At 32.0% G+C, this 27,930-nt stretch overlaps 3 protein-coding genes across 8 annotated transcripts; 1 reads left to right on the top strand and 2 right to left on the bottom strand.

The window, feature by feature from the left end:
* Window positions 1–252: 252 nt before the first annotated feature.
* LOC101268889 (lysine-specific demethylase JMJ13-like) lies at window positions 253–7,253 on the bottom strand. 6 transcript variants are annotated; one of them, XM_010326167.4, is made up of 12 exons: window positions 6,806–7,253; window positions 6,603–6,662; window positions 5,567–5,928; window positions 5,061–5,217; window positions 4,765–4,984; window positions 4,324–4,377; window positions 4,159–4,238; window positions 3,804–4,081; window positions 3,214–3,609; window positions 2,759–3,117; window positions 2,396–2,668; window positions 253–1,103 (listed from the first exon to the last, which is right to left on the bottom strand). In XM_010326167.4, the coding sequence occupies exons 3-12, from the start codon at window positions 5,925–5,927 to the stop codon at window positions 786–788; spliced, it is 2,496 nt and encodes an 831-aa protein (XP_010324469.2). In that variant the 5' UTR covers window position 5,928; window positions 6,603–6,662; window positions 6,806–7,253; the 3' UTR covers window positions 253–785. The 6 variants fall into 6 exon arrangements, 5 of the variants coding, with proteins under 5 accessions (XP_010324469.2, XP_004244665.2, XP_019070940.2 ...); XM_004244617.5 differs by having other exon boundaries at window positions 6,603–6,667; window positions 6,806–7,190; XR_003247763.2 differs by having other exon boundaries at window positions 928–1,103; window positions 1,373–2,668; window positions 6,603–6,667; window positions 6,806–7,191.
* An 11,034-nt stretch (window positions 7,254–18,287) lies between these two features.
* LOC101265351 (uncharacterized) lies at window positions 18,288–24,665 on the bottom strand. Its single transcript, XM_004244358.5, has 13 exons — window positions 24,469–24,665; window positions 24,289–24,350; window positions 23,818–23,886; window positions 22,794–22,869; window positions 22,604–22,674; window positions 22,326–22,427; window positions 20,940–21,029; window positions 20,587–20,661; window positions 20,330–20,362; window positions 20,084–20,161; window positions 19,274–19,315; window positions 18,996–19,111; window positions 18,288–18,596 (listed from the first exon to the last, which is right to left on the bottom strand). The coding sequence occupies exons 1-13, from the start codon at window positions 24,521–24,523 to the stop codon at window positions 18,575–18,577; spliced, it is 891 nt and encodes a 296-aa protein (XP_004244406.1). The 5' UTR covers window positions 24,524–24,665; the 3' UTR covers window positions 18,288–18,574.
* A 385-nt stretch (window positions 24,666–25,050) lies between these two features.
* Window positions 25,051–27,585, top strand: LOC101265047 (plastoglobulin-1, chloroplastic). Its single transcript, XM_004244357.5, has 3 exons — window positions 25,051–26,096; window positions 26,814–27,009; window positions 27,074–27,585. The coding sequence occupies exons 1-3, from the start codon at window positions 25,348–25,350 to the stop codon at window positions 27,383–27,385; spliced, it is 1,257 nt and encodes a 418-aa protein (XP_004244405.1). The 5' UTR covers window positions 25,051–25,347; the 3' UTR covers window positions 27,386–27,585.
* Window positions 27,586–27,930: the final 345 nt, after the last annotated feature.

Below are 27,930 nucleotides of genomic sequence, written 5' to 3'. Positions count from 1 at the left end.
ATTTAGACTTAAATTCAAGATTTTAGAGCAAGTTCGAATCTGTAGTACTATATAATTAAGTGTGTATATATCTATGCATTTCTTTATGGTTTCAATCAAAAATCACTGTTTGTGTCTCGAATTTCTCTATAGATTTTGGCTTAGCACCCAAAATCTTTCGATCATATTCAATACAGATCCTACACACAGGTCCAACTTTACATCATAGTAAGTGAAGGTCATTAGGAAACTAAACTAATCTTGAAGCAACTGTAGAAACAATTTTCTTTGTATCTATTCATGTAGTCTCAAAAGCCAAAAAGACCCTTAGCTACAAAAAGAATAATGACAGGGAGATAGATAGTAGATGTCACATTTAAATCAGAGACCTGACCTGATATTGGACATTTGACCTCACAAGAATCGACCAATTTGTTAATGAACAAAATGTACATGAGTGAAGTACCTAACCTGAATCTACTATCTTCTCGTGGCAAAGGAAGGAAAGTACCATTATCGGCTATTACACTACGTATTGCTACCTCCTAGCAGCACAAATATCAGCTAACTCTGCCCACGAGGCAGATTGATATGTTCTCCTGCCAAAGACGGAAAACACCCTGGCCTGAGAACCATAAGAATCATCAGCGCTCCATTTGCCCCCTTTTGAGGCCTGTACATAGAATGTACTTCCTGAATCTAAGTTTTGGTTAAAAGTTACATAGCTGCTTCCCCTAAATATTTAACTTTTCATCCTTTTGTTAGGTCCCTCCATTGGAGAAAATGGGTGTCACTGAAGTTGGATTTTATGAGTTATTCAGTTCTTCCTCCAAACTTAAATATTGTAGGACCTTCACTTTCAGCCTCTTTGGTCCTATCTCTATTGGAGGTGGTTCTCCAACAGTCTTACCCAACTCATACCCCGACTTTTCATCTCTTTTATGCTCATTTTGCTTACTAGATGCTTCTTCGTTAGCCCCTTTCTTAAACTTAACAGAGATGGCAAGTGTACCACCTCTGCTCGACTTGTCTTCCTTGGAATGGCTTGAATTAGCATTGGAACGGTCTGATGAATACAAGGACACGACCCCTTCAGTTTGATGTTTCCTTAATCGTTTGTAACCCTGGAAAAGTAAATGCCAAGAATACTTCAGTAGCTTATAGTAGAATTTCACGCCAAAAACAAGAAATGTCCTCACTGAAGCAAGAAAAAAAAGGTGAATGCAACTTTCAACTGGTCAATGAAATAGAAATACAACAACAGTTGGAGATTAGCAATATAAAATTTTATTTTGATACGTGAGGTTACCGTCCATACTATCCAGTTAAACAAAACAATTAGTTTCATTTCTTGTTAACCTGCCAAGACAGTCATAAACTACCAATAACGCACCTGGATCGACAGAGTGTGGGTAGCAAAACTATGTGAGCGAGCCCTGTAACTAAATACACTCCTCATTTTGCTCCAAATTTGGTAACAAAAATCGAAAAGAAGTTGTTACAACCATAAGACAACTGATTTTTAAAGCAAAGTAGCAAAATTTCAATATTGGGTTTGAATGCAAAATTGAAGCAAAAGCCATGATGCAATGCAATGCTTAATCTATAGTTACCATAAAATACCTATAACCTAGCTAGCTACTCAACATTGGTTTCACGATTTCTTGAAAACAATATGATGACGATTTACATCTCAAGTTTAGCAATTTGACTTGTCAGCCTTTCTACTAGTCATTGCAATTTTTGCATATTTTTCTTTTATCATTAGCAACTTTGTCTCGGGATAATTTGTCTCGGGATTAATAATTAGTAACACTTAATTTGTTTTTTGGTTGGCAAGTCCGGGATAATTTGTCTCGGGATTAATAATTAGTAACGGGATAAGCTATCCTTCCCCTTGGGTGGTATAGTAATCCGGGGATAAAATAAGTAAATGACAAAATGTCTCTTTCAACCCTTTTGTTACATCACTTTTACATTCATGAAGGGCATTTTTGTAAACAAATAAATTGTTCTTAAAATTTATTATTTTGAATACAACAAACCAAACACTCAATAAAAAATAATCCCATCATAACTAATCTCAACATAATTAATCCCATCATAACTTGAATTCAAACCAAATGACCCCAAGAATTATTATCTTTTGACCATCTAACTGTAGGTTACACAGCAAATTATGAACTCAATCCCTTCACGAATCGAAGAAGTATGTAGATTATGTATGTTACAAGGCTAATTTATGCAAAACACGAAAGGGAGAACATGAATGAATGCAGAAGATACACATTGAAAAGCCAAATAGAAACCAACACCTTTTCCCCTTGTCATAGAACTGTTTAACTAGAAACTTTAATTTGAAAACCCAAAAAGAGCAAAAGATTGCACCCAAACTTAGACCCCAGTATCCACATACCTGGTGCTCAATGTTAACTGATGTTGAATCACGTCTACTTCCATTTTCTGCTCTAAAACGTCGCTTCACTCTGAAAATTTCTGAATCGGACTCATCATCATCTTGGTCAATAACAGTTCTAACATCTGAAACATGAGCTATTTTTTCATGTACTTTTAAATAGTCAGCACTAGGTGAGCAAGCTAATCTTTCACTTCTACACCTAGAAATGTCTCTTAAAGGCTTCACAGATATATTGTTTCCTTCTTGAGAGTTATAAGCATTTTCCTGTACCTGCGCAAGCAATAAAATACATTTCCATTTCTGCATGATAGAAGTCAAAACAGTTCTGCCAATATAATAATCTGGATGAAGGTAACTTACATTAATACTAGTGGGGAGGCAGTCATTCCGCTCCATTGTCGAACCAGTATTGGGCACGAGTTCAATACTAGAGGCAGGAGCATTGGAAGCTTGCTCATCAAATGTTTGTTCTACCCGGTCCTCAGCTTTTACTGTCCATTCAAAATTTATTTCACAATATGGAACATATCCTTCCTCTTCAGCTTGCGGAAACATGTTCAAGAGGAGAGCCAAGTCATCACCTTCTTGATAATGCGCAACATCATGCAAAACATTGTCATCTAGCTCAAACTTTCTAGCTGTAGTTTCAATGTCCAAAATATCTTCCCTTAAGCAAAGGGTTCTACTGCTGCCACAAGGAAAATGAAGTGACCTAGGATCTGATGAAGAAACCATATACCAATTCATCAGCTCTTAAGTGTGTTGTCACTATAACTAACAAATATAGACAGAGAAAAGGTTTTATTCAAATATACCATGGCGAAGGCATGCTGCATGTGAATAGCAGCTGCAGTTCAGATATGCTACATAACTGTCACGCTTGCATATGCTGCAGAGGATAGTGCTGTGTGAAAATGACGATATACCAGAAAATGCTTTTAATTTCAGGAAGCACCAGCGAGCACGATGGTGAAACCGCATTAAATTTATAAAAGAAACTTTGATGGTATGGTGGGTGATCAAGTCTGCAGATGAAATAGCTGAATATTCAAGTTCCAAATCCGTAAGTAAAAGCATTGCTTCTTTGCAGAGAAGTTCCTCATTGGGAAGAAGAGGCACCCTGTTCAGGAGTGCATAACGGCGGCTAGCAATTGAACCGATTGGAAACCAATCACCAGTTGCAAAGTTTACAGCCTCACCACAGTTAAAACCTACACATTAGGGAAAGAGAATTAACTAACACCTATCTGTCAGCTAAGATGAAACCCCAAGAATTTTTAAAAAAAAAGAAAAAAGAACATCAAGGCCCAAAATTAGAGGAGTGCTCGAGAGCTGTCAGAGTTGCAGGTTTCAGTTATATACAACCTTAGACTCTTTAAGTCTAGAAAAGAAAAAAGAGGTTTACCATGGCTGAATCCGGCATGATATGCTCTTGGAAAAGTTACTATAAATTCACCAGGCTTTTGAACAGCTTTATAGACAGGAACATCATGTTCTGATAAAATGTTAGGAGGAAAAAATGTTGTCTTCTGCAAAAGCACATCAAAGGCTCCATCCTCTCCATCGGCGGTTAAGATATCATTGTTATAGACATTCTCTCGGACAACCTTTTCAAAGTCGAGTGCTGCATGACCTGGAATACCGTACCAGGTTTTTGCTGCGCCGCAGTGATGATAATTGATGCTATACACACAGACGAAGAAATGATTAATCCCCAAATTAACTGAACTAACATGTATGCTTCGAATTAAAGAACACACCTGTACAAGTAGTGATCTTCAACATGCCAGGCAAACATACTAAATAGCATTCCAATGTACAACATCGGTTCTGTAACTCCCTATAAGATACATAAATAAGAAGTCAGGAATAATCAGGTTGGATCGAAATTTCAATGATAAAGGTGCAAAAACTAATCTGTTTACCGGGATTGCTTTTTCGAGTAGTCGAAGTACTGATTTAGGTAGGCAAGAAAATCTCTGAAACCAAAAATAGAGGGTTTATTAGAACAAAGATGGTAAACAAAAAGACATTTAGCACCGTTATATTACATCTTACGTTGATGGGAGTCAGGAGAAGCTGATGCACGGAAAATTATGAAAAATTTTTTACTTTGTCCTTCGTTGTGGAAGGGTCAGAAAGGAAGAAAAAAGGGATATACCAGAATAGCTAGGAAAAGAGTAAAAGAGAAGGTTGAGGGAAAACACTATCAAACAACACTGAATGCGAAAACAAAATAAATTTGCACACCAGATACAAGGCACGAAAACTCGTTTTTATACTGACAATAGAACATATCCTTGAAGACAAAGAAACTCCATATTAGGAATTGCACAACAAAAAGAAACTTGCTATGAAATCTACACCTTCATATTCCATTTGCATTTTCCAAGTTCATCATTGGGAGAAGATGAAAATGCACTACCATCGACATCGCATGCATATTCAACACTCTCAGTCTTTCCGGAAGCTATTTCATGCCAAAATTCTTTTTCCATATATGTAGGAGGAAGACATCCAGCACTACAATACCTACGAGCATAAACCTTGTTTGCCATTTTCTCGAAATCACGAAATGTGTAGTTTCTGGAAAAACATACTTTTTTCTCAAAAGCTGACAAATTAGCAATTAAGTGAACACCAAGTATGATGAGGAACTAACCTCCCGCTCATGAAAAAAGTAACCCTGTCATCTCTATCCCACTCAGCTAGACGAAGTGGCTGTACCCTTGTTGTAAATTTAAAGCCAACCTTCTCTTTCATCAAAACTACTCCAGCAGGAACAGAAGCCATGATTGGGGAAACAATCTTGCATATTCCTGTTTCATTTCAAAGTAGAATCAACACTTATCAAACAAATGAAGCCAACTGAAACTATTCTTAGACAAGAACATGGTCCAGAAAAAGCAAGAGGCAATTACAATATGTTTTTGACTATAGTTAGGACAACTTTGAGCTATCTAAATATAAATGGAAGAGCTCTACAGATAAGGCCAAAGAAACTAGATAGCAAGTACATTAATTCTTAACAGCCAGGGTCCATCACAGAAACATATTTAATCAGGACTAGCACGTAAATTCTACCGGAAAGATAATTGAAACAGACTTGCAAGGACAGACATAAGAAAGGGTTGACTTATTTGACACAATATTAATATAGACCATTACCATATTTAGAAGCTTCGGGAGTTATCTTCTGGAGATAAACTATAGGATCCTCAAACTCCTCTTTACTTGGATAATACACTGGACATTCTGGAATTTTATCAGTCCATTCAAGATCAGACGTATCAAACTTCGCAACCTTGTGCTTTGGGAAAACATTTCTTTCATTTAAAGAAGTCCCCGACCCTGAATGCATATCAGCATTAACACGAATTCTTACACCACAGGAAGCTGTAGATCTTAGGGCATCTCCTCCACTTCTACTCATTGTACTGCTGACAGAAGTCAAATCATTCATGGATTCTGCTTTCATTCGTTGAAGCCTTTTTCGCTTCAAAAACTCCAACATAGCTTCCCTCGACATTCTATCAGCAATATTTCATGTATTTAAAGTTAATACTTCAGATTTTGCATAAGAAACCACAGAGAAAATGGGAAATCGGTTATATGGCTCATTACAAAAGCTATTTTAGTTATATAGATTTTCCAACAGGAGATCATTATAGGCAGGACTGAGGTATGCTTCGCGACAGGTTCAACGTGACCAATAATTTTGGGTCAAACCATGTATTTGTGTTTAAAAATCACTTAATATTATGTATAAATGATTTATCAAGAACCCATTAATCTGCATTTTCTAAAATCTAGAACTGATGAACTCAAAAATCCTAGCTTTGCCTTTGTTTATAGGTTCCTTTTCATATTTTCAAATTGCAACGGGCCACTGAAGATCATCTCCTCCTGAGAAAACTACAACTACTACTATGCAGCAAACCAAACTAGTTAGTATTAGCTATATGAATCTGCAGTATCTGTTCTTCTCTATATATTTGGACTGTTCCATTCCAATACTAATACTGCAAAAACATAATATACGAAACCTTAAATTTACGGGGAAAAAAACTATAGGAATTGTTTGTTTTCTATGAAAATGCTCGTGATCCAAACTTCAAGCGTAAAGAACAAAAGCACATTCACCATTATCAAAATAGGAAAAACTTACAAGAAACGTCACACTCTTTTAAATATAAAACTGTACCGTCAACTGTTCTCATAGCATCGTATTCCAAAGCTCATAGTCCCCTCCGGCAGTCTTCTCCTACACTTCACCGGAAAATTAAATCAGAAACAGCAACAACGAAGGAAAAAGAAAAAAACAGAGACAGAGACCGTCAACCAAGCCCTAGAACACAATTTACAGCACAATAAACGATAAACAAAGCATTAGGCTGGCTACATTACCTCCAGATTGCATAAACCAAGCCAAACTCAGAGATCAGAACGATTCCACAGCTCGAGTGATCGAACTACGCACAGGAACAAAGTACACTACTATAAAATAGAACACAATAGAGAATCTGAGAGAGTGTATATTCTCTGGAGACACTGTACACCAGCAACAAGCAGCTTTCCGGCAACACGAAAAACGTTTGCCGGCGATTCCGGATACTCTATCCAGGAGCGGAAACAACGGACACTACTCAAAAGCATGGAAACATAGAAACTATGCGCGTTGCAACTTCACCGGCAACTGTTCACCGGCAAACAAAGCAGTTCTCCGGCGGGAATGGAGAAACGCAGAGAGAGAGAAATGGAATAATTTTAGAAAAAATAAAAAAGAGAAAAAGTGCGGATAATTTAGAGAGTTATATATAATCAAAAAGAAAAAAAAAGAAATAAATAAATCAAATGGGAAATAAATAATTTGATTTTAATTGTTTAGTTGTAAAAAACAAGAAGTGTGAAGGAAAGTGGTTGATAATTTGGTTCAACCAAATGCCTGCCGGCTCTCGAAAATAATCATAATTCATACCCTTTGCTTTTTTTAATTAGTGTTCGATTAATTTAAATTTACGTTAAAAAATATTATAATTTGAAATAAGGATGATTAAATTATATTTTGGCAAAAACACTTTCAAAATGTGATTAAAAATAAGTTATACTATTAATGTGTCTTTTAATAAAAGATCAACTAATATTTATGACGTACACAAATAAACATTTGAATTTGTATAATATTGAACAACTAAATACATTCTATTTTAAAGTTTCCCTAAAAAAAAAACTATTTGCACAACTTTTACTTCAAATCGTCCATAATTTTTTAAAAAAATAATTTCAATTCATATTCGAATTCAATAACATTTTCATTTTTAAATCCTTATCCAACGTATGGAATGAATTTAAAAATGTTCTAGAAGGACTTTTGTTTCGATAGCGGTTAAAAGTGTGAAAGGGTAAGTAGCGGGAAGAGAAGATCAGGTGCATCAGTAGTACAGGAGAATATTGTGGGGTGCTTATATCAACCGTAGATTAAGTTTCATTACAATATTAAACGGTAGAAGATAAACTTTTATATTTATATATAAAATCCGTCAGTTACTTTTGGGTACTTGAAATGACAGTTCTGTCCATGGTAGTTGCCTCTTTTTGGCTGTTGGATAAAGGGTGATCATGTCATTTAATAGAGAATCGTCTGAAAAAGGCAAATCAGTAACGTGAGTTTTAGGCTTTTATCAAAAAAAGGAAAATATTAGATGGGGCAATTTAAAAGGCAAAACTTTAGGGGAAGTTACGCAATTGGCCAATTATATAATCTTTTATTCTTTTAACTTAAATGAGCGGTTATTTTAGGTTGGTTATTGATTTATCGTAAATTATATTTATATCTTATAAAGTAGATAGATCGTCATTCCAAATGACCTAGACTATTTGAAGGATAGCAATTCACACATATAATGAAATTAATTCTCCTTGATGCCTTTTAAATCGAGTGTCTCACAACATAGACTTGTTTCGTGCGCTTTATATTTCTTGTGTGATTTGTAACTGTTATTGAGATTGTAATGATTATCTTAAGATTTTAAAAGGAGAAAAAAATAACACTAAATACACATTACATATACTCAGAAGCGGATCTAGGATTTGGAGGTCGGGGGTGTCACAACGTTCAAGTAAGACGAAAGGATCGATTGCTTTAATTTTGGGTTATAACTCACGTTATTAATTTTATTTATTTTATAAATGAATCGATCAAATATGCATGTAGTAATATTTTCTTTTAGATATTATGTAATTAGATATAACTAAACAATTCAATTTTATTTCCTTTTTGGAATTTGATATCTTCTTCGCTGAAACTTTCAAGAAAAAAAAAAGATTCTTCGCATTAAAATTTGTGTTTGTATAAACCATCTAATTGTATGAACATAATATATTCATCTTCCGTTGACTTTATGTGTTATTGAAAATATATAGTTGAGAAAGAATAAAAATTGTAGTTTCAGCTTAGTCATGTTACATAACAAAAATGTCGATGAAGATCGCAAGAACCTTTAAATTAAAAAAAAATCATTTTTGAAACTTATGTTTTTTTAAAACTACAATTTAAATATATTCTTAATAATATTTATTTAATGCTTATAATTCAATACTCACTAATTGATAAAAAAAAAAATACGTTACACTCATATCAAGAGATTAAAAAAAATACGTTACACTCATATTAATTATGAAAAGAGGTCAATTTAAATTAATAAAAAATAGTAATAAATAAGAACAAATATAGAAAAAAAAAGGGGGGGGGGGGGGGAAGTCAATTTGAATTAATAAAGAATACAAATAAATAAGAATGAATAGAGAAAAAGAAAAGGAAAAAAAGAAAGTGTTGATGGCCAAGTTCGAACCTGCATAGCCTATGTGGGATAAATATTGATGGCAAAACTAATATATATATATATATATATATATATATATATAATATTTTTTTCGAAATCACTGGATGTCGTGGCACCTCCACATTAGATCCGCCCCTGCATGAGCTGTTGTTATTGTTGAGTGGCTATTGATATCAACCTTTTAAAAAAAATGCATCCGTAATTGGTGCAAATCAATTAATACATGATAAATAATTTCAAATAGTTAATATATATTCTTCATTTATTTTTATTTGTCATATTTTGATTTGTCATATTTATTAAAAGAAAATAATAAATAAAAGAAAACATAAACAATATTTTAGCTTAAGTTATAATTTAATTATAGTAAATAAATATATTTGATGTAAACGTCTGAAATGCTTACATTAAGCCACGACAAGTTGTTATAATCAAGTGATTTGATAAAATTATCATATTTATATATTACTTACTAAATTAAATAACTAAACTATATATATTAATACATAGTGTGCATCTGTAAGTTTTATGTGAACAAGATCCGCTATAATTAATGTTTTTATCATCGCGTGATTATTTTATGAATTTGTTTTATTTTATGAGGAAGTAAATCTGTTTTTAAAAATATGTTTTAAGATAAATAATAGTACCTTTTTACATTTGAAAGTTTTCTAACTTTTTATTAACTATTTAAGAAGTATTTTTTATAGTTATAGAAATATAATATCATATTTAAGATCGTTAGATTTTAAAAATACTTTTATTATGTATTAAAAGCTTAGTTTCCAAAATTTCATGTTCTATTAAATGTTATCATAAAATAATGGATACTTTTTTATCTTTTAGTTAGAAGTTCTGTTATAAATCCTCCTAAAGACAAAGTCATATTTGCTATAATACATTTTATCTTAAATACCTTACAATATGAATTTGAATATAATCAATTTAAACAAACAATTCTATAGAATATACCATTTAACTCTTTTGATTTATTATAGAATATTTTACTTTTTGAAACGAATTTGAATATATCGATATGACCTATTATAGGATATTTTACTTTTTTTATATGTTTCTAAAATATTTAGCGGCTTATTGTTAATATTTAATGTCGCTAAAAATTGTTTTTGTTACCGTGGAGATTTGTTTGAGAAAAATGCATTGCTATTTGTTGAAGTGTGATTTTCCTTATTTGGAGTTTTATTATTGTAATTAGGAGGTTGGGTTAATGATTAGGTTTCCTCATTCATTAGAAAACGAAACTTGAAGGGACAAATTTAAAAGTTCTTTAATTTGGTCGGCTATCGCACTTTCTTTAATTCGAAACGTATTAGTCCGTATTATTTTATCATTTTAATTTATATGATATTATTTTAAAAATATTATTATAAGTATGTGAATGTTATGATTGTTGAGTTAAAAATAAATTAAAATATGTTCCTAATACGATATTTGTCAATTGCTATTGTCTATTTAGACGAAATTAACATGATTTTTCTCATCAAGGTTCATGGATTAAATTGAAGATTTGTTGTGAGTCACATCTATTTAAGTGAAATTAACGTAATTTTTTTAATAAAGATTCATTGGTTACACTAAAGATTGTTATGTGTCACATTCATATCATGTGATATCAATAACTTATAGAACCCTCATTATTTTTGTGCATTCACACCTTTAAAATACGAATAAAGGTAGTAATTTGATATGTAAATAATTACAGGTCGCGCTAAGTGAAGTCTTAGTCATTACTTTATCATCTTCGTACTTGTTTGATTGAATTATTGATTTAATTTTGATATTAATTGTTGGACTAAAACAATTTAATAAATATGATTAACATAATTATGTGATATTATTCTCTCTTTAACTGAAGTAAAATGATTTTTTTTCCGCTTTATATATATAAGCTTTTATTTTCTACAACTATTTTAGTATGGAATTTCACTTGTATATTCAACTTTGACATATTTAAAATCACTACGGGTTTTAAGCACAATACAATCATTCAAATGTCATAACTTATTATAAATTTTAAAAAAGTGTAAAATTTCGAACATGTATTATCTTGGCACATGCTAAAAAAAAAATTAGACCTTAGGCAATGATGTCCATTGCTTTATAAACATTTTGTCTAAGACCTATTTTATTATTTTTATAATATAATGATGTGAATACTAGAACATTTTTTCTATGGCATTCCCAATATATCAAATGTAATAATTGGAAAATACAAGAAAAGATCATGTCTTGATAATGATAGGTTAAAGTTGCACCATAAAGAAAACTTTCCTACTTTATTGGATGCAAATATTAAAAATTCACTCATGATATATATATGTGAAACCACTAGACAAGGCAAAGGAAAACATTATTGTAATCCCATGCTGAAATGGTGGATTTCACAATGGCCAATAAATTTAAAATATTGATGGGATTCAGAATTTAGATGTTAATGATTGAATTTTGAAAATAATATCTAATTTTATTTGTATTAATACAATTACATATTAATCATGTATATAAGATTTAATTTAAAATTCTAATTTTATATCAAACTCGTAAACTAGATTTGAATATGTCATTGTTAGTATATCTATATGGTAATAAATTCTGATTGATTTGAAGAACATCTTAAAAATATATATATTGAAATTCTAGATTAATTAAGATTCACGTCAAAAAATCTTAAATTAAGAGGTAATTCCCTAGTCAGAGTTTTTCTTTACACAATTGATATTAGGTATTTATTTATTTCGATTGATTTAAGTTTACAGTGTATAATTAGACACATCAAAGAGAAAATGTATTGGTAATTAATAAATTGAGAAAGTAAAATATGCCAACGATATGCTTCCATCATTACCAAGTGATTCACATGGAATCATTATTGATGATATTATTAAAATTCCAAATTGGGGATTGTGTAATTAACAAGTAGTAGTTGACTTTCTTTACTAAACATCAACTGATTAGCTCACTAAACCCCCTTAATTTGGTTTAATAATTGTGTCATTTTAAAAATCATTTTGGAGGCCTGCAATTGGTCAATATGATAAATCATTAATCTTTCACTAATAAATATATTAAATATATATGATTTTCTTTTAGATAATGAAACTATTGAGTAATGTATAATTGGTTTGTTCGTACATGTCTTTCAAAAAAAGAAAGTCTAAACTTTATATTTAGATTAAATAAGATATAAACTTCATATGAGAAATCATTTTTTAGAACTTCATGTTATTTTTACAAGATATCTTCATTTTAACACATGAGATCTTCATTGTTACGCGTTAGAGATCCAAAAAGACAGTTTCTTTTATTCAAGTTATAAGTCGATAAAAATTCTCACTTTCTCATTTTTTTTATAAATACTAAAATAACTTTATATTTTCTATTAAAATTTAAATCTCTAATGAAGAAGAAAATCAAAGTGAATCAAATATAAACCAAAAAAGCTAAAGTGGATTATAATATATTTAAAATATAAAATGAAGAGCTATTATTTAAACTATAAAAATGGCTAATTATGGACGAGAAATATAAAAATTGTACCACTACACTAAAGTGCAATGTAACTAGAAAAGGTACGCAAACAAGCATTAGAGTAAAAGCTATAATTAATATAATACTTTAAAAACAAATGATTGGTGTATTTATGGCTTATTTGAGTGATAATATTTTAAAAATAGTCGTTCTATTTATTCGAGATAGAAATAAAATTACGTAAATAATTTTCTTTCTTTTATTGATTAGGATATTTAGGAGCGTTATTTAAGATGTTTATATATATTTTGAATGAGAGAAAGAAGTGAAAAATCCTCTTTCAATTCTGTCTCTCTCACACCAGTTGATATTGTTCTTTCTGTTACTTCAAAGTAGGTGTTCAACTTCAACCATTCGAAATATAAATAGTAAAACTTTAGACTTAATAAATTAAATAAATTGCAATAGAATATTAAACTTGGATTCTAATGTTCAAATCTTAAATTTATCTAGCGAATGAGGAGGATCTATAGTATAACGCATAAAATCATGTGATGTTACCCGTTTTTATACGTGTTAGTATATATATTTCGAATCAAAAGCTATTAAATACTGCCCTTTTATCTTTTCATAAAATTTAAACGAACTTGTGTCCCAATTATTCCACCTCATATGTGTTATTTATTTAATAAGTAATAATTATTGGAAAACTTTATTATATTTTAATAACAAATAAAACATCACCTATATTTCTTTATATTTTCTCTCTTTTTTTTTTGCAATAATGTTACATTTGTGGCTGATTTACACTTTTAGCCATATATCCCCACCATTTAGATACTACAAATTACAAAATCAAAATCTATTTAACAATACAATCCTACTAAGGGATAAATTATTCCATATATTTTCACACGTAACAAAAGCTTTAATACACTGAATTGTCTAATTCAAACATAATAATACTTAGAAGGTGTTGAATTGACAATCTTAACCGAATTTAAACAGGTTAAAATCGATAAATAGTAATGTAACTATTTAGGCTTGGATATATTGGGTAGCCTACGTCATCAGATTTTTAACATAATTTTAAATTTATTTTTAGAGAATTTAAATAAATACAAATAATTGAGTAAAATATATTGTAATCCATAACTAGTAACTAAAATTATATAATTACAATATATACTCTATATATACAAAGTATACATGACTTTATACACAAACACATAAATATTGCTACAAAGTACGAATAAGAGGCTTAAAATAAAAAGGTTTTAAATATATCAAAACACATTTACTTTTTTCTAAAAAGCTCCAACATACTTTATTATGACTTATGAGTATACATAGTATATCAAAAAAAATTTGTTTAAGCTTATCGCACCTTAGCTTCCAAATAATCAAATTGAAATTTTATTCGGATTGGTTTTTTGATTTTTCGAATTGATTTTGGATTAATAATTTACTTTGTTTGGTTTTATGGTTTGGTTTCGAATTTTAAAAAATCAAAATCAAAATATCGAAAAAAAAAACGAATTATATATAGATATATAAAGTGTTTATGTTTGGGATTGAATTGAAGTTAACCACTTTTTATTTCTTTCCTGATGATAACGTTTATATTTTGTGTTTGAACATTTTTAATAGGTATACTTATAAGTATTGTATTATTAAGTTCTACTACTTATGAATTACAAGGGATTTAATATTGTTAGTTTGGTTATGATATTAAAGATTGACATAAATCGAAAAGAGCCGAACCGAATAGAGGAAAACCAAACCAAATCAATTCTTTTTGGATCGGATTGAATTACACTTTACAAAACCAAAAATCAAAAAAATTCAAACCGAATAATGCAAAATCAAATCGAAAAATCAAACACACGCCCTTACGGTATTTACTAATTTGATGAGCTTATAAATTCGATATTTTTTTTTTTTTAAAAAAAAAAACTAATATCACTCTGTATAAAATCATGTGTATTTGCTAAACAAACATATCTTTTGGTTAAGATTTTATTTTGTCAAGTACTGCCTTTTTTATGGTCCAAAAGGAAAGTATTTATGACCAAAAGATTTGATTGGATTGTTGAAAGATAGGGAATTTGAGGGAGCAAATCTGCAAATAGCAGCAAAAAAAAGATTTTTTTTTCTAGTTATAATTATAGGGCAAAATTTTCAAGTCCAAAAGTACAAAATTAGCAGAAAAGGGGCTTGAGAAAGTGATATATGCCTTAATTATCCACTACATTATTTTTGTTCCTTTATATTATCATCATTTTGTCTTCCCCTTTTTCTTGTTTATCTCGATTAATTTAGATACATAACGAAAAATTTAATTTTGAATTTAAAATACATTTTTAATCAAAAATGACTTATATCCAAGGTTTGAATTAAAGTTTTTAATTAAAAATAAAAAAGTTGTTTGATGATTATGTGCAATTTTGTACCTACATATACTTGCAGAATATTTAAATATTTTATTAGTGTATGTTCAAAAGTCTATTTTCAAGCCCCTACTAACAATTGAAGTTCAATTTCCTATGACAGTTTGATTAGATTGATAGAAAATAAAAGAATATTCCCTATGTTGATTTTATAACATTATTTAATTTGACACAAATTTAAAAAGGCTCTTGTTATAATTTGTTGATTATTTTGTTATTGTTGTTCCTTGTTTTTTGCAAGCTATATGATGTCTTTTATTTAATTATTATTTGCTATGTCTTTTTTTATTTTCATATTTTTTTCCTTCAACTATTTTTTATATGAAGTATTTGAGTTATAACAATCGCTCGACGTGTCTTTGTACATACTTTAACCTCTTTAAACCCTACGGTGAAATTACACAAGATATATCGTGTGTATTTTGGCCCATTCTACAATATTTGGTACATTTCTTTTAGAAACGATCAACTTATACATTCTATTTAGTTACCCTTAATTAGAGTTTTCATTGACATACATTAAATATTATGTCATATTTAAAATTATACAATAACAATAATATATCTAGATAGATCCAATAGTAGTGAGAGTATACATATATTTTATCATTAAAAGGTGTTTTCGAAATATTCTCGACACAGAAGTAATAAATTTATTATAAAAAAGAAGAAAACAATGCAGAAATCATAACAAGTAACGAAGGAAAACAATGTAAAGTCAACATGAAAGGAACAAGAACAATAAAATATAGCGTAGTAATCAAAACAAGATAAATAACATACGATAATAGGTACCAAAAAAAAAAGTTGTAATAATAAGGTTAATACGATGACAAGTATCAACAATTCTAAACCCTCGAAAAGCAAAACAACCCTCCACTACCCATCACCCTATTTTTAAAAATCTTAGTCTTTTTTTAAACTTTGTAATTAATCAAACTTCACCAAACAAATGCAGCATACGCGTTATCATTTACCAAACATAATCAATTCTTACTGTACATTCCTCCTTTAAGAATATTTATTTTATTATTTATACTACATAAACAAAATCTCTTTTCACATTAACAAGATAAGAATATATCGATATAAAAAAAATTATTTCGCGTTAACAGAATTTGAAAAAGAATTATACTCTTAAACATGTTTAACATAAAATATTAATAATTTATGATTATTATAATTTATTCATTATATAAAGATAATAGAAATACATGCATGCATGTGCCTAAAAATCCAAAAATAATGTTGAAAGTCAAAGAGATGAAAGTTTTGACTAATTATTTTCAAACCTTAGAATTTTTATTGTTATTTATTGTATTGGGTAAGTATATATATATATTTTTAATTAACGTAGCTATCAACAATGATATTTATAGGATAGAATTAGTCTTTTAAATTTTTGAGTTCTAAAACGACACTATAGCTTAATGAATTTGAAATACAATATTTATATATAAATATTAAGTAAATTTTTAATATAAATATAAATTTTGGTTAGATTATTGGATTTTATGAATCCGTAGCTAAAACTAATAATGTAAATTCAACCTAATGAAAAAAGAAAACACTTATTCACACTTATTTATCTATATTATTTTTAACTTCAAATTTGAAATATAAATATTGAAACATGTGTTATATTAATCCTTCAATTTTAAAATTAATTTTTCTTGAGTTGTGAATCTAATAAAAAGAATTTCTTTATTATTTATGATGTTGTTTGAATTCAATTATTGGTGCACTAGTAAGCAATTTAGGTAAGTTTTCTTTTTCTAATATTTTAGTCAGCTATTATTTATTTTCTTTTTTTCATGAAAGGCGCTGGGCACATGATAATTAACTATAATCCAAAGCTCAATCATGGCTAATAAATGCATGAATATTTTAAACTATTAATTAAGTAATAATTATGCTAATTCATCTTAGAATTTGACTAAGTACTTTTGATAGAGATGATGCCTTTGGGGGGAGAATTTATTTTTCTTTTAAGTTTCAATAGTATTGACTATGATCAAATCTTTCACAAATTCAACTATATTTGTGTTTCAATGAAGTTAGAGAGCAACAAGAAACTACCAAAAATTTAAATTATGAAGCTCTACTAACCATTGATCTAGTAACGAAGCCAGTAATTTTAATTAAATCCTTTTAAAAATTTCAAAAGTGCCGAATTATTTGAAATTCAAACTCGTAACCTAAAGCAAATTCTCAAGCTAGCTTTATTGTTGCCTTTGAAGTCTCCCTTATGTCTAGAGATTTGGCAAACAAAAAGAATTATTTTTGATAAAAAAAAGTTCGATAAAGTCACTCTGAATCCCTATGCATGGTATTAGAGACAGATTCAAAATTATCATCACATTCATTATCAATTTTGATAACAAATACAGACAGAAGTTAATATATATAAGTATAATAAAAATTCTATTACAATAAAAAGTAGAGACCCCAAAAAAGAAAATGGAATCTTACTTTTAGTAGTGGTTTAATAATGGACTCAAAAACTTTGAGTCTTTTAAGAGCATTGCAAAAGATATTACGTATTTACTACTTTTCTTCAATGTATCTTTTAAAAAAAAAATAAAATCAAAACAGTGCAGAATTTATGTTAAATTACATTCAGCAGAACTCATCGATTTTAATTTGAATTATAGGATATGTTAAACTTACTGAGTCAATATCCTAAACTTGCTAATATTAATAATCTATAGTTATTGATAGATTTGTCAAGTAATTGTTCTTTAACCTAAATAAAAACAACAGGAAGACATAGTTTTTAAGATTGGTTGAAAGAAGAAACAAGTATCTTTGTTTGTCTTTTGAATACCAAAATAGTTGCATTGGTTTATAGCCCAATAGAATCAGGGTTATTTTGTCTTTGTATGGTAATTCAACAACAAAAGTAGGCTGAAAAATTGACCAATTTGCTTCTAAAGCTACACTTTGTGATAGTAGACAATCATTGATCAAACTCACGTAACAACCAACAAACAACCTAAAAATACAGGAACACAGAGAGAGATGCTTTCTTGCATATTAACATACTAGTGAAATTCCACAAGTAGCGCCTCCTAAGATACAAAAATAACCAAAGAATGCACAATCCTGTTCCAAAGAAACGGTAAAAAGAACATAGCATTGCAGTATTCTTCCATTCACTGGCGTGTACTTATTTTAGCATGTACAAATTTCTGCGAGTATAATTACTAACATGGGTGAAAAAATAGCATAGGACAAGTTCATATCATAACAAACCCAGAAAAGCAATCTGATAGATTGCTATTCATTACAAAAAAAAATCATCACCCGCCCTTGTTTCATATGTTGTGCCTTCATATATCACATCAAAAGGTAAAAAGAAATAACAAAACGAGAAATTCACATATTTCCCTTAATCAGCACTTGGTAGAGGCAGTCCTGTTAAATCCATCAACGAAAAAATGATTAGAAAGAGATATGGTTATTCCTCAGCAGAAGATACTTAAGGATCTTGACCTATATAGGTTAAGTCCACTCAATCCCCTGTTGCTCCAAAGGCGGATCTAGAATTTGAAGTTTATCGATTCCTAAATGACCTCATAGTAGTCAATTATTTGTAGATATCTAGTAGATCTTGGCAAAAGATACCGCCACTGCCCCACCCCGCCACCACTATAGAAAAAGGTAAATACCAACTCCCCAGGTGGAAAAAAATTATTAAAATAAGCAACTACAATCTTTTGTAGTGATCATAATAAAAGAAAAGGAGAGAATGGGGAGATGCGGCGTTAAAACTTGCGAAAAGAATCTGGAACTGAAGAAAGTCGGAAACAATACCTCAACAGGGGTCTAGGTGGCTCTTTCAATTTATCAATACCATCTTGAGTAGTGCCATCTGTAATAAGTCTCTTGCTGTTTACTTCTGGTAAGGCATCCACAAGTTCTTTAAGGCCCTGTAACAAGATTAGTGAAGTCAAATACTAGTGAAATTACAAAGGTTCCTGATGTTCACCGAGACAATATGAAATGACAAGAAATATGAACCACAGCATATGCTCTAGCAGACGGACAATAAGCAGTAACACAACAAGAAATGTTCAAGTTAGCCGAAGTACCATCAGAGTAGGTGTAGAGTTGCCCACAATTTTAAGTTGTTCCTGCAGAAGGAAGTTATGATTAAAAACATATTGGTAGCAAGCATCAAGAACAACCATAAACCATCAAAATATCATATCATACAAAAAGAGAAGAAAAATAGGCTCATAGAGCATAAACTACCTAGAAAGTATCACAGTTTTTCAATGTATGTAATAAAAATCTTTATTATCTCCACTGTATTTTATTCTAGCAATGCTCCTCCCAATGTTTTGCAAAAAATATCTCATACACCAAAATATCCATGACTCAACTTTACCAAAGCCATTAATAGTTCTGGTCTATTTGTCAGAACTCTTCTCAAAGGGAAGTAAAATTACTGATAAAACAAACTTTTCCATCTCACTTTCTCCAGAACTAAAAATCAGAAACATTCAAGGCAAAATTGTTATCCAATTATGTGGTCTTTGGATCATAGTATAAGTATCTTAAGAGGTTCTCTCCATGCTTTAAATACGAAAAAATTCAAGAAAATCCTATCATGCATGGAGAATAATTAAGTAGGGTGGTGTTTGGACACAAATTGAGTGATATTTGAAAAAAGAAAAAAGTAGTATTTGAAGTTAAGTCGAAAAAGAGTTTGTACTTGAAAAGGAATTTTTTTAGAACAAGGATACTTATTTCTTTTCTGGTTCACTAAACGTATCCACACTCCCGAGCCTTCCGATTCAGGGAGAGGATTAGAAGCAAAAGTCAATTTGTGCAAGCATAAAGCTGAGGCGAACAGCATTTTAGTGTAAGAGATTACTTGAACTAACAATTGTACAAACCTGCAGTGTCTCAGGCATCTTCACCGTTTTTCCATTGATAAAATTACACAGGTACATAACACCAGCATTTGCAAGGTCCTGTTATCAACAGTAAGTGCAATACTTAGTACTGAATATCAATGAAGCTGACTTGGAAAATAGATATTCACTACTAGTTCCAGAAACCACATATTAGACCTTTTTGGCCATCAATAATAATGAACAGAATTTGTAGTAACAGCTGAAATAACATTTTTTTCAAATTACCTGCTTGCCTTCCAAAGAAAGTAACTTGCCATCCTACAAATTCAAATACAGTTGAGATAAAAAGATCAGTAGGTAACAGATATTATTATGAAATAGATATGTCAATATATGTTTACATAGACAGGCACCATGACCAAGATGACAGTTAAGACCATTGAAAAAAGCTTGTACTCCACATAGATTTAGATATAACAGAAAGAAAAGTGCCTTAAAATCTTTTTGGAGAAATACACATTATGCCTGAAAGAAGAGCTCACCAGACCAGAAACCATCCTGTTTAGTTGATCCAGATCAAAACCAATCTGGGACAGATCGCCATGCACATCATTAACCTGTTCCAGAACAACAAAAACCTGATTATAACAACTCCATACTTATCTTTTCTTTTCTTTTAATTGGTACCAACTCCATACTTCTCATTATAATTTTGTTCTGTGATTTTAACTTTGATAAGGAAAAACAGTATTATGATTCTCAGTAATTCAGTATTATGATTCTCTTGTGGTCATCGGAACTGGAAGGTAGGAATCTGACATTTCCGCTACAACAGAAACATAAAAATAAAATAATGCAGTGCCATGAAATTAGATGACAACCCCAGAATACACACCTCACTCCTAATCAGTTTTGACATCTCCATTTGCTCATCCAATTTTCCATCCACATTCTCAATTCGCTGCGTTAAGTGCCTCTTTGTAGCCTGATCAAAGCACAAAACAGAACAAAAGAAAGGATGGGATTAACAAGACATTATAATTACAAACCCGCATATTTATAACATTTAGAAACAATGTTGATGCTGATGCAATTTATGTACATAAAACATGTCAAAGTGTCAGCTCAGAAGAAGCTATGTAAATAGAATTGTATGATATATATCAAAGTAATGAATCTCTATCCGTTCATCTGAACGAAGAAAGGTAACAAGACCCTTGATAACCAACTGATAACTAGGCTTAAATATGAAGCTTTCTCAAATTTAGTATTATTGCTTGTAAATAAAAACACGTCAAAAATAAAAGCGATACATCATCTCCACATTCAAACAGACGCCACCCGTGAAGAGAAGCACAGACTTGATGAGCCAAGTCAGATTAAAAAACTTACACCCATGTGTAATAGTTGGAATATTTTCACACAATGACTACACTAATATTTCATTGCCCACTGCATAGACTTGAACTCGCTGTTTCCTGCGAAGTGCAAACAGCTGCTATGTGTACTCTTCAACCAATTCCAACTTAACCAGAATAAGCTTCAGCCACCGAAGTTTTAAGGAAGCTTTACAGAAAGTCTGTCCATACCAAGTTAATTGTCCATAATTTATATTATGTGTTGAAGCTCAATCTTGGCAGGTAAAATAGATCACTCCTTTAGTGATTCAAATCATGCAGAAAACGTGGTCCCTATCCAGCAGGAACATGTGGCAGATACTGCCATGACGCACAGAAGCAGCAACTAACAAATGATGCATGTGCAAGCCCAGAAGACCATCGAATAATCTCCAACACAACTTTTGGTGTACTATACAATCTGATTTAAATGCGCCAAATGGATTGTTGGGGTGAGTTTTAGTAATTAGACCCGACATTGGGAGTTCCAACGTTTAAACAGACGTAGGACACATCAATCCAGCTAGTTTCTAAGTTCAAATTCCCGGCTCAGGGCCCTCTCCTGCTCCCTCCTCCTTCTCCGCCCAAAGTTGATTAACATTACAAAAAGCCCAATTGAATAGGACCAGATATGATAAGGTAATTTCAGAAAATACAAACACGAAAAATGGTTTCTGGCTAACATCAGGAGTCCCCAGCGGGTGAGGGATCTGATAATGTAGTAACAGCACACTATTGGATATCAAGTTTTTACCGGAAGAACCCTAATCACTGTAAGTATGAATGGAAAAAGGGCATACTTTTAACTTGACTACATGGCAAGGCTAACATGTGCAAAGATTGCAGAGGAAAAACGAAAGAAGAAAGCACAGGTGTATACTTACAGCAAGGGCCTCTGAGACATTATCAAGATGTTTTGTCAGATTTGAGACAGCAGTTGCCATATTCTTTTTTGTTACATACATAAGGTCAGAGAATGACAAACCCTACAAGTATAACGAGAGAAAGAGGTGAAGATAACACAGTGAAATTAGAGATCATGAGAGAAAGAAAGTATTGCATGAATTATTAAAAGCTCGACATGGTATCTTTTTCTTCAGGCTAGTGGCAGTCTCCTTTGAGATGTAGTATTAATAAATAAGGAATATAAGGGTTATTTCACCTTCCACCACATGTATCCATAACCCAAGGCACCTGCTGCAGCGGCTGGCATTACCAGAGATGTCCAGTTACCTGCCAGGAAAAATGGGATCAAGGAACACCATCATTAAAAAGCAACTTCTGCCAAGTCAAAGGCAAAGATGGAAAAATCTAGTATGAGAAGGCATCACTGAAAGAATGGTAGAACATACCACTAGAACTTCCATTAAGAACAGTAATTGATCGTGCCGAAGCCAATTGCCGAACCTCCATTGCCAATCTACGAACCTACAAGAGAAATAAAGGAATCAATTGAAGTCCTAAAGAAGTAGGGGTGATTCACCCTTTTTTTTTAACAAGTATAATATAGAGAATTTTTTAATCCATTTTTGGTAGAGAAGATTCACCATGGATTTCAAATCTCATCCATACAAGACAGAGAAAGTCCCACTGGAGAGGCGGCTGGGAGAATAGCATCGGGATAACCATCATCCTACCACTCATCACTAGCTTATAGTTTCTAGACCAATAATGGATCTCAAACAATGGTATTTCTCTTCAGCAGAATTTACATTTTGTGGTAAATTATTAGTACTTCCATACACAACACCATGACAAATAACAAATTATATCTCATGCCCACGCAACAATATCTAGATATTGTGGGCATAGGGGTGGCTCAAGAGCAAGGCTAGTAAACATCTGCTTTAGGCCCAAAAAATTTTAATAGTGAATTTTATGATTTTAACTTCATTTGAAATAATATTGAATGTTATTATTTTTTAAAAAAACTAATTAAAAAAGAGGAACTATCTACTTTTTATCAAGAATATTTTAGCAACTTGAGTTAAACTTAAATCTTCATATTGATAAATAAAGATTTTAAGATGGGAAGTTAAATGCTTTTTGTCATTTCAGAATATACACTCTAAAACCAAGTAGTATGTACATAATATTTTTGTGTTTAAGGCCTCTTAATTTCAATCTACGGAAAGGAAATTGAAATTTAGAGAGGTAAATTCTAATTGATAGGTAAAATGGATCATCTATGTTGCTCGGGCTCTTCAAAAATGTCAATGAGTGTGTGTCAGATTAGTGTACTTCTGGAGAATCCAACATGGGTGAGGCTTCGAAAGTAAAGAATCCGTGCAACTTAGCAGATCACAACTCGATTGATTAACCAAAAAACATATTAAATAAATAAAATCATCCTAACGACAAGATTAAGTTGGGTACCTGTGCAGCAATGACATCCGAGTCTCCACCATCTGATTCCCCCGTCTTTTCATAACTTTTGACCAAATTCTGCCACAAACATTGGAAAAGAAACGTTCAAACTCAACACACGTGTTTCATCATGCCCCTTGGCAGTTTTGGTTTCAATTTCTATTATATGGCCCTAGCTTGCTCCCTTAGTGACTCAAACTCCCTAGTGTTCCCTTAGTGACTCAAACTCCCTAGCCTTAAGGTAAGGGACTTGAATCTATGTCCTTAAGGTAAGGGACTGGAACCTATAACCTAAAGGTTGGAGGTGAAGGACGCTAAACATCTAAGCAGATTCTAGCTCACTGAAGATGCAACAAAAGACATATATCACACATAGTAACATAGATATAAAACCGTACAATCTCTTATAACAGAATTGAAAACACAAAAAGCAAATTGAATCTAACTTCGAGCAATCAAAAAACAAGATTGAAAACATACCTGAAGCTCGCCTATCACATCCGATAATTTTCCGTTTTTAAACAACAAAGTACCAGTATACCCTACATATACACAAAAAAGCATATATAATTCATACAATATCAGATCAAATCACGAAATTCACCATAATCCATCACAAACAAAAACTTACAACACACTAGTCTATGAATAAGTGTATACCTGCTCCGACGATGAACACGATCTTTGTTAAGCCTACTCCAGCGTGCATAGCCATGGTCGGCGTTAGTCCGGTGAACAACAAACCCTAGATTTTTTTGGTTTCCCGGCGAGGGATATTGGAGTTGAATGTTGAAAAAGGAGATTAGTGAGATTGAAGCTTGATGGGATTTTATAGTGGTGAGATAAACGACGTAGTTCTGCTACTTTTTTGGGTTTTTTTTTCTATGACGATATTACCCTTTTGAAATTTATAGAAGTCTCCACTTGTCGTGCAAATTCAACCACGTCAACCGAAGGGTACGTTAGTGTTTTTACATACTTTCCCTTAAATAAACTAAATTCGATAATTATATGATATATTAACAATTTATTAATTAAGAATATCTTCATAATAATGTGAACTAAAGAGAGTCTATTTATAATATTTATAGCGTTCAATTTAGAATAAATATTACAAATATATCTACTATATTTGAATATTATATTTTTATAATCTACAAATAAAATTACGAATTTTGAATAATTAAGTATTTTAATTTATAGTTATACAGCTTATGATATGATTCACTTTCGATGATTTTCATTTTCTAAAAATATAATATTATTTTTGAAAAATATGATAACTATTGTTTATATGTTTTAAAGAATCCGATAAATTTTCTTCGTAATTTTTAAGAATTCGAGCAATTACTAACCAGATATATTTCTTTTAATCTAAAAAAATAAACATGAAGTCAAACTCCTCCGGGAAGAAGAAGAGAAAACCACGGTCGTGTCCGGTGGCATTTCCAACGACCACCGTCGTTTGAAGGAGAAAATTCACTTCATCGGCCGGAATCTCTGTCGTCACCGACGCTAAAAGCTGTCGAAAGGAAAAAAATGTCTATTCTACCTTTGCATTCTCTCATTTTCAACGTTAATACCACTGTTAAATCCTACTGTTATACTTCATTTCTTCCTTCTTCTTCAATATCAAGCTATAGATTTAGAAAGCTTTCAGAATTTTCAACTCATTCATCATTCGATGATTCTCGGGAATTGTTTGTTCCAAAAACCAAGCAAAACGACGATGATTCTGATGATAAACCATTCTCATTTGTTGATGAATGGGGCGAGAGGTCGAAACCGGAGCTCCGACCCACAACGAAGTTATCGGAATCGGATCCTCCTATTGACGTAGACGAATGGGGTAGAGCTGAGCTTGGGATCAACAACTTTTCAGGGATTGAAGATGAGTGGGGCGAGAAGTCGTTTCCGGAGCTCCGACCCGAGAAAACGGTATCGGATTCGGACCCTCCTATTGACGAAGACGAATGGATCGGTGCTAAGCTAACAGGCAATAACTTCATTGATAGAGTTAGTAATCAGGGTGTTTCGGAACCCGAATCGACGGAGGAAGATGGATGGGACGAAGCTGAGGTAGTGGGGAGAATCAATGCAGGTGTTGAAGAAGATGAGAGAGTTGCAGAGATGAAAAGGTGCTTAATTGACACGGTTTATGGGACAGATTTTGGGCTCAGGGCTTCATCTGAAGTTCGAGCTGAGGCTCTGGAGCTGGTTGCTAAGTTGGAGGCAGCAAATCCAACTCCAACTACAGTTGAATTGCTCGACGGGAACTGGATTTTAGTGTGAGTTCTTGTTTCTCATTTCAATTTTCTGTTTTGGGCTTATTTACCTGTGGTGGAATGATATGTGCTCGAATTGAATGGAGTCTATGTTGCCGGACTTCCCAAGAATGTCGTTGCACCCCTGTCGAATACTAAACAAATAACTACTTTTGTAGGATTCAACATGTATCTATGTCATTTTTGAAGAGTCCGAGCAACATAGATGATCTTGATACTTGATTCCATCTTATTAAGAATGTATAGAAGTAGATGTTTATTGAATGATTGATTGTCTTATGTAGTCCCTCACTAGATTAGAGTACCATTGACATAATTTGGTACTTGTTGTTGGTGGAAGGTAATTGGTATCGTATGTTATTAGTCAAGTGCACGAGAGTCAATTGGTAATTGCAATTTTTATAATTCCCACAGCAGCATGCGTAAGTATTCAACGTTGTAGTGCTAGTGTTGGTTGCAATATACTAAAATGCCTGCACACAGTGATGACGTTGAAGGAAGGTAGTTCAATTGAACTCCCTTCCGAAAATTACACTGTGCAAGTAGGGTAAAAACATTTAGTTTGTGTATATATAGATTGTTGAATCCCCTTGACGTACATAGAAGAGTTGAACTAGTTGGAAATGTAACCATTACATGCACTAACTGGATTTGAGGTAGATAACCACAGGGATACTACTATGCACAAACTCATCCTTTTGTTGCTTCCTGATGTTTCAGGTTTACTGCATTTTCTGAGCTGTTACCTCTTCTGGCTGTGGGCACCATTCCTTTGTTGAAGGTCGAAAAGATTAGCCAAACAATTAGTACGAGCAGCCTTACCATAGAGAACTCAACTACATTGTCAAGCCCTGTAGCCACCTCGTCTTTCAGTGCAACTGCTATCTTTGAAGTTCAGAGTTCATCAAGAATACAGGTACTTTGTAGGGTACATCCATAGCTGTGTGCATTCATATACTAACTAGTATTTGCCTTATCAGGTTGAAATCAAAGAAGGGACATTTAAGCCTCCAGAGATCAAGTCAAAAATAGATCTGCCAGAAAACATGGATATCTTTGGCCAAAACATAAGTTTGTCACCTCTACAGCAATCTCTGGGACCTCTAGAAAATGTCGTGGCAGGTATAGCCCGGACTATTTCTGGTCTACCTCCTCTCAAGGTTCCAATTCCAGGTGAGAGGACAAAATCATGGCTTATTACGACATACGTTGACAGTGATCTCCGAATTTCTAGAGGAGATGGCGGGCTTTTTGTTCTCGTTAAGGAAGAGAGTTCTCTTCTGGATCAGTAGCAAGGTCCGACCCTGTATATGTATATGATATGTAGAGGTCCTTCGAGCTTCATATATACAATATATAGCTGTAAAGCGATATACATCTTGTCTTTTTAATCTATAATGCCATTTGTATAGCCATTACTCAGTGGAAGGAAACTGAAATATTAAGAGCATTTGTTTATAATATATGTTATTAGTTTCCAGTGGTTGGTAAACTTATGTCACTCTGCCTTCTCTTGAGGTCAAAATTTGTTTAGGGGGTGAAGAAAGTCCTCTCTTATAGGAGAGGGACTATTGAATGAAAAAAGAAGTCTTCAAGAAGTGTCGTTAGAAATCATGAAAGAAATAGCTTTGAATAAAGAGGCGTTGGCAGAAATTTGATAACGATGGGTGTATGTAGGATCCTCCAAAAGTTGTGCATTCTCGGGGGGAATTCCACATGAGTGCATCTTTATTGGAGAGTCCGAGCAACATAGGCCAAATCTTTGGCTACAACAAAGGGAAAGGACTTTCATCCACATTCTTAAGTGAAAAGCAAAGCTACAACAAAGGCAAAGAAC

This window comes from Solanum lycopersicum, chromosome 8 (genome assembly GCF_036512215.1).
Source record: "Solanum lycopersicum chromosome 8, SLM_r2.1".
Classification (NCBI taxonomy): domain Eukaryota; kingdom Viridiplantae; phylum Streptophyta; class Magnoliopsida; order Solanales; family Solanaceae; genus Solanum; species Solanum lycopersicum.
The sequence above is the reverse complement of the archived record's forward strand: the minus strand, read 5'-3'. Positions and strand labels throughout refer to the sequence as shown.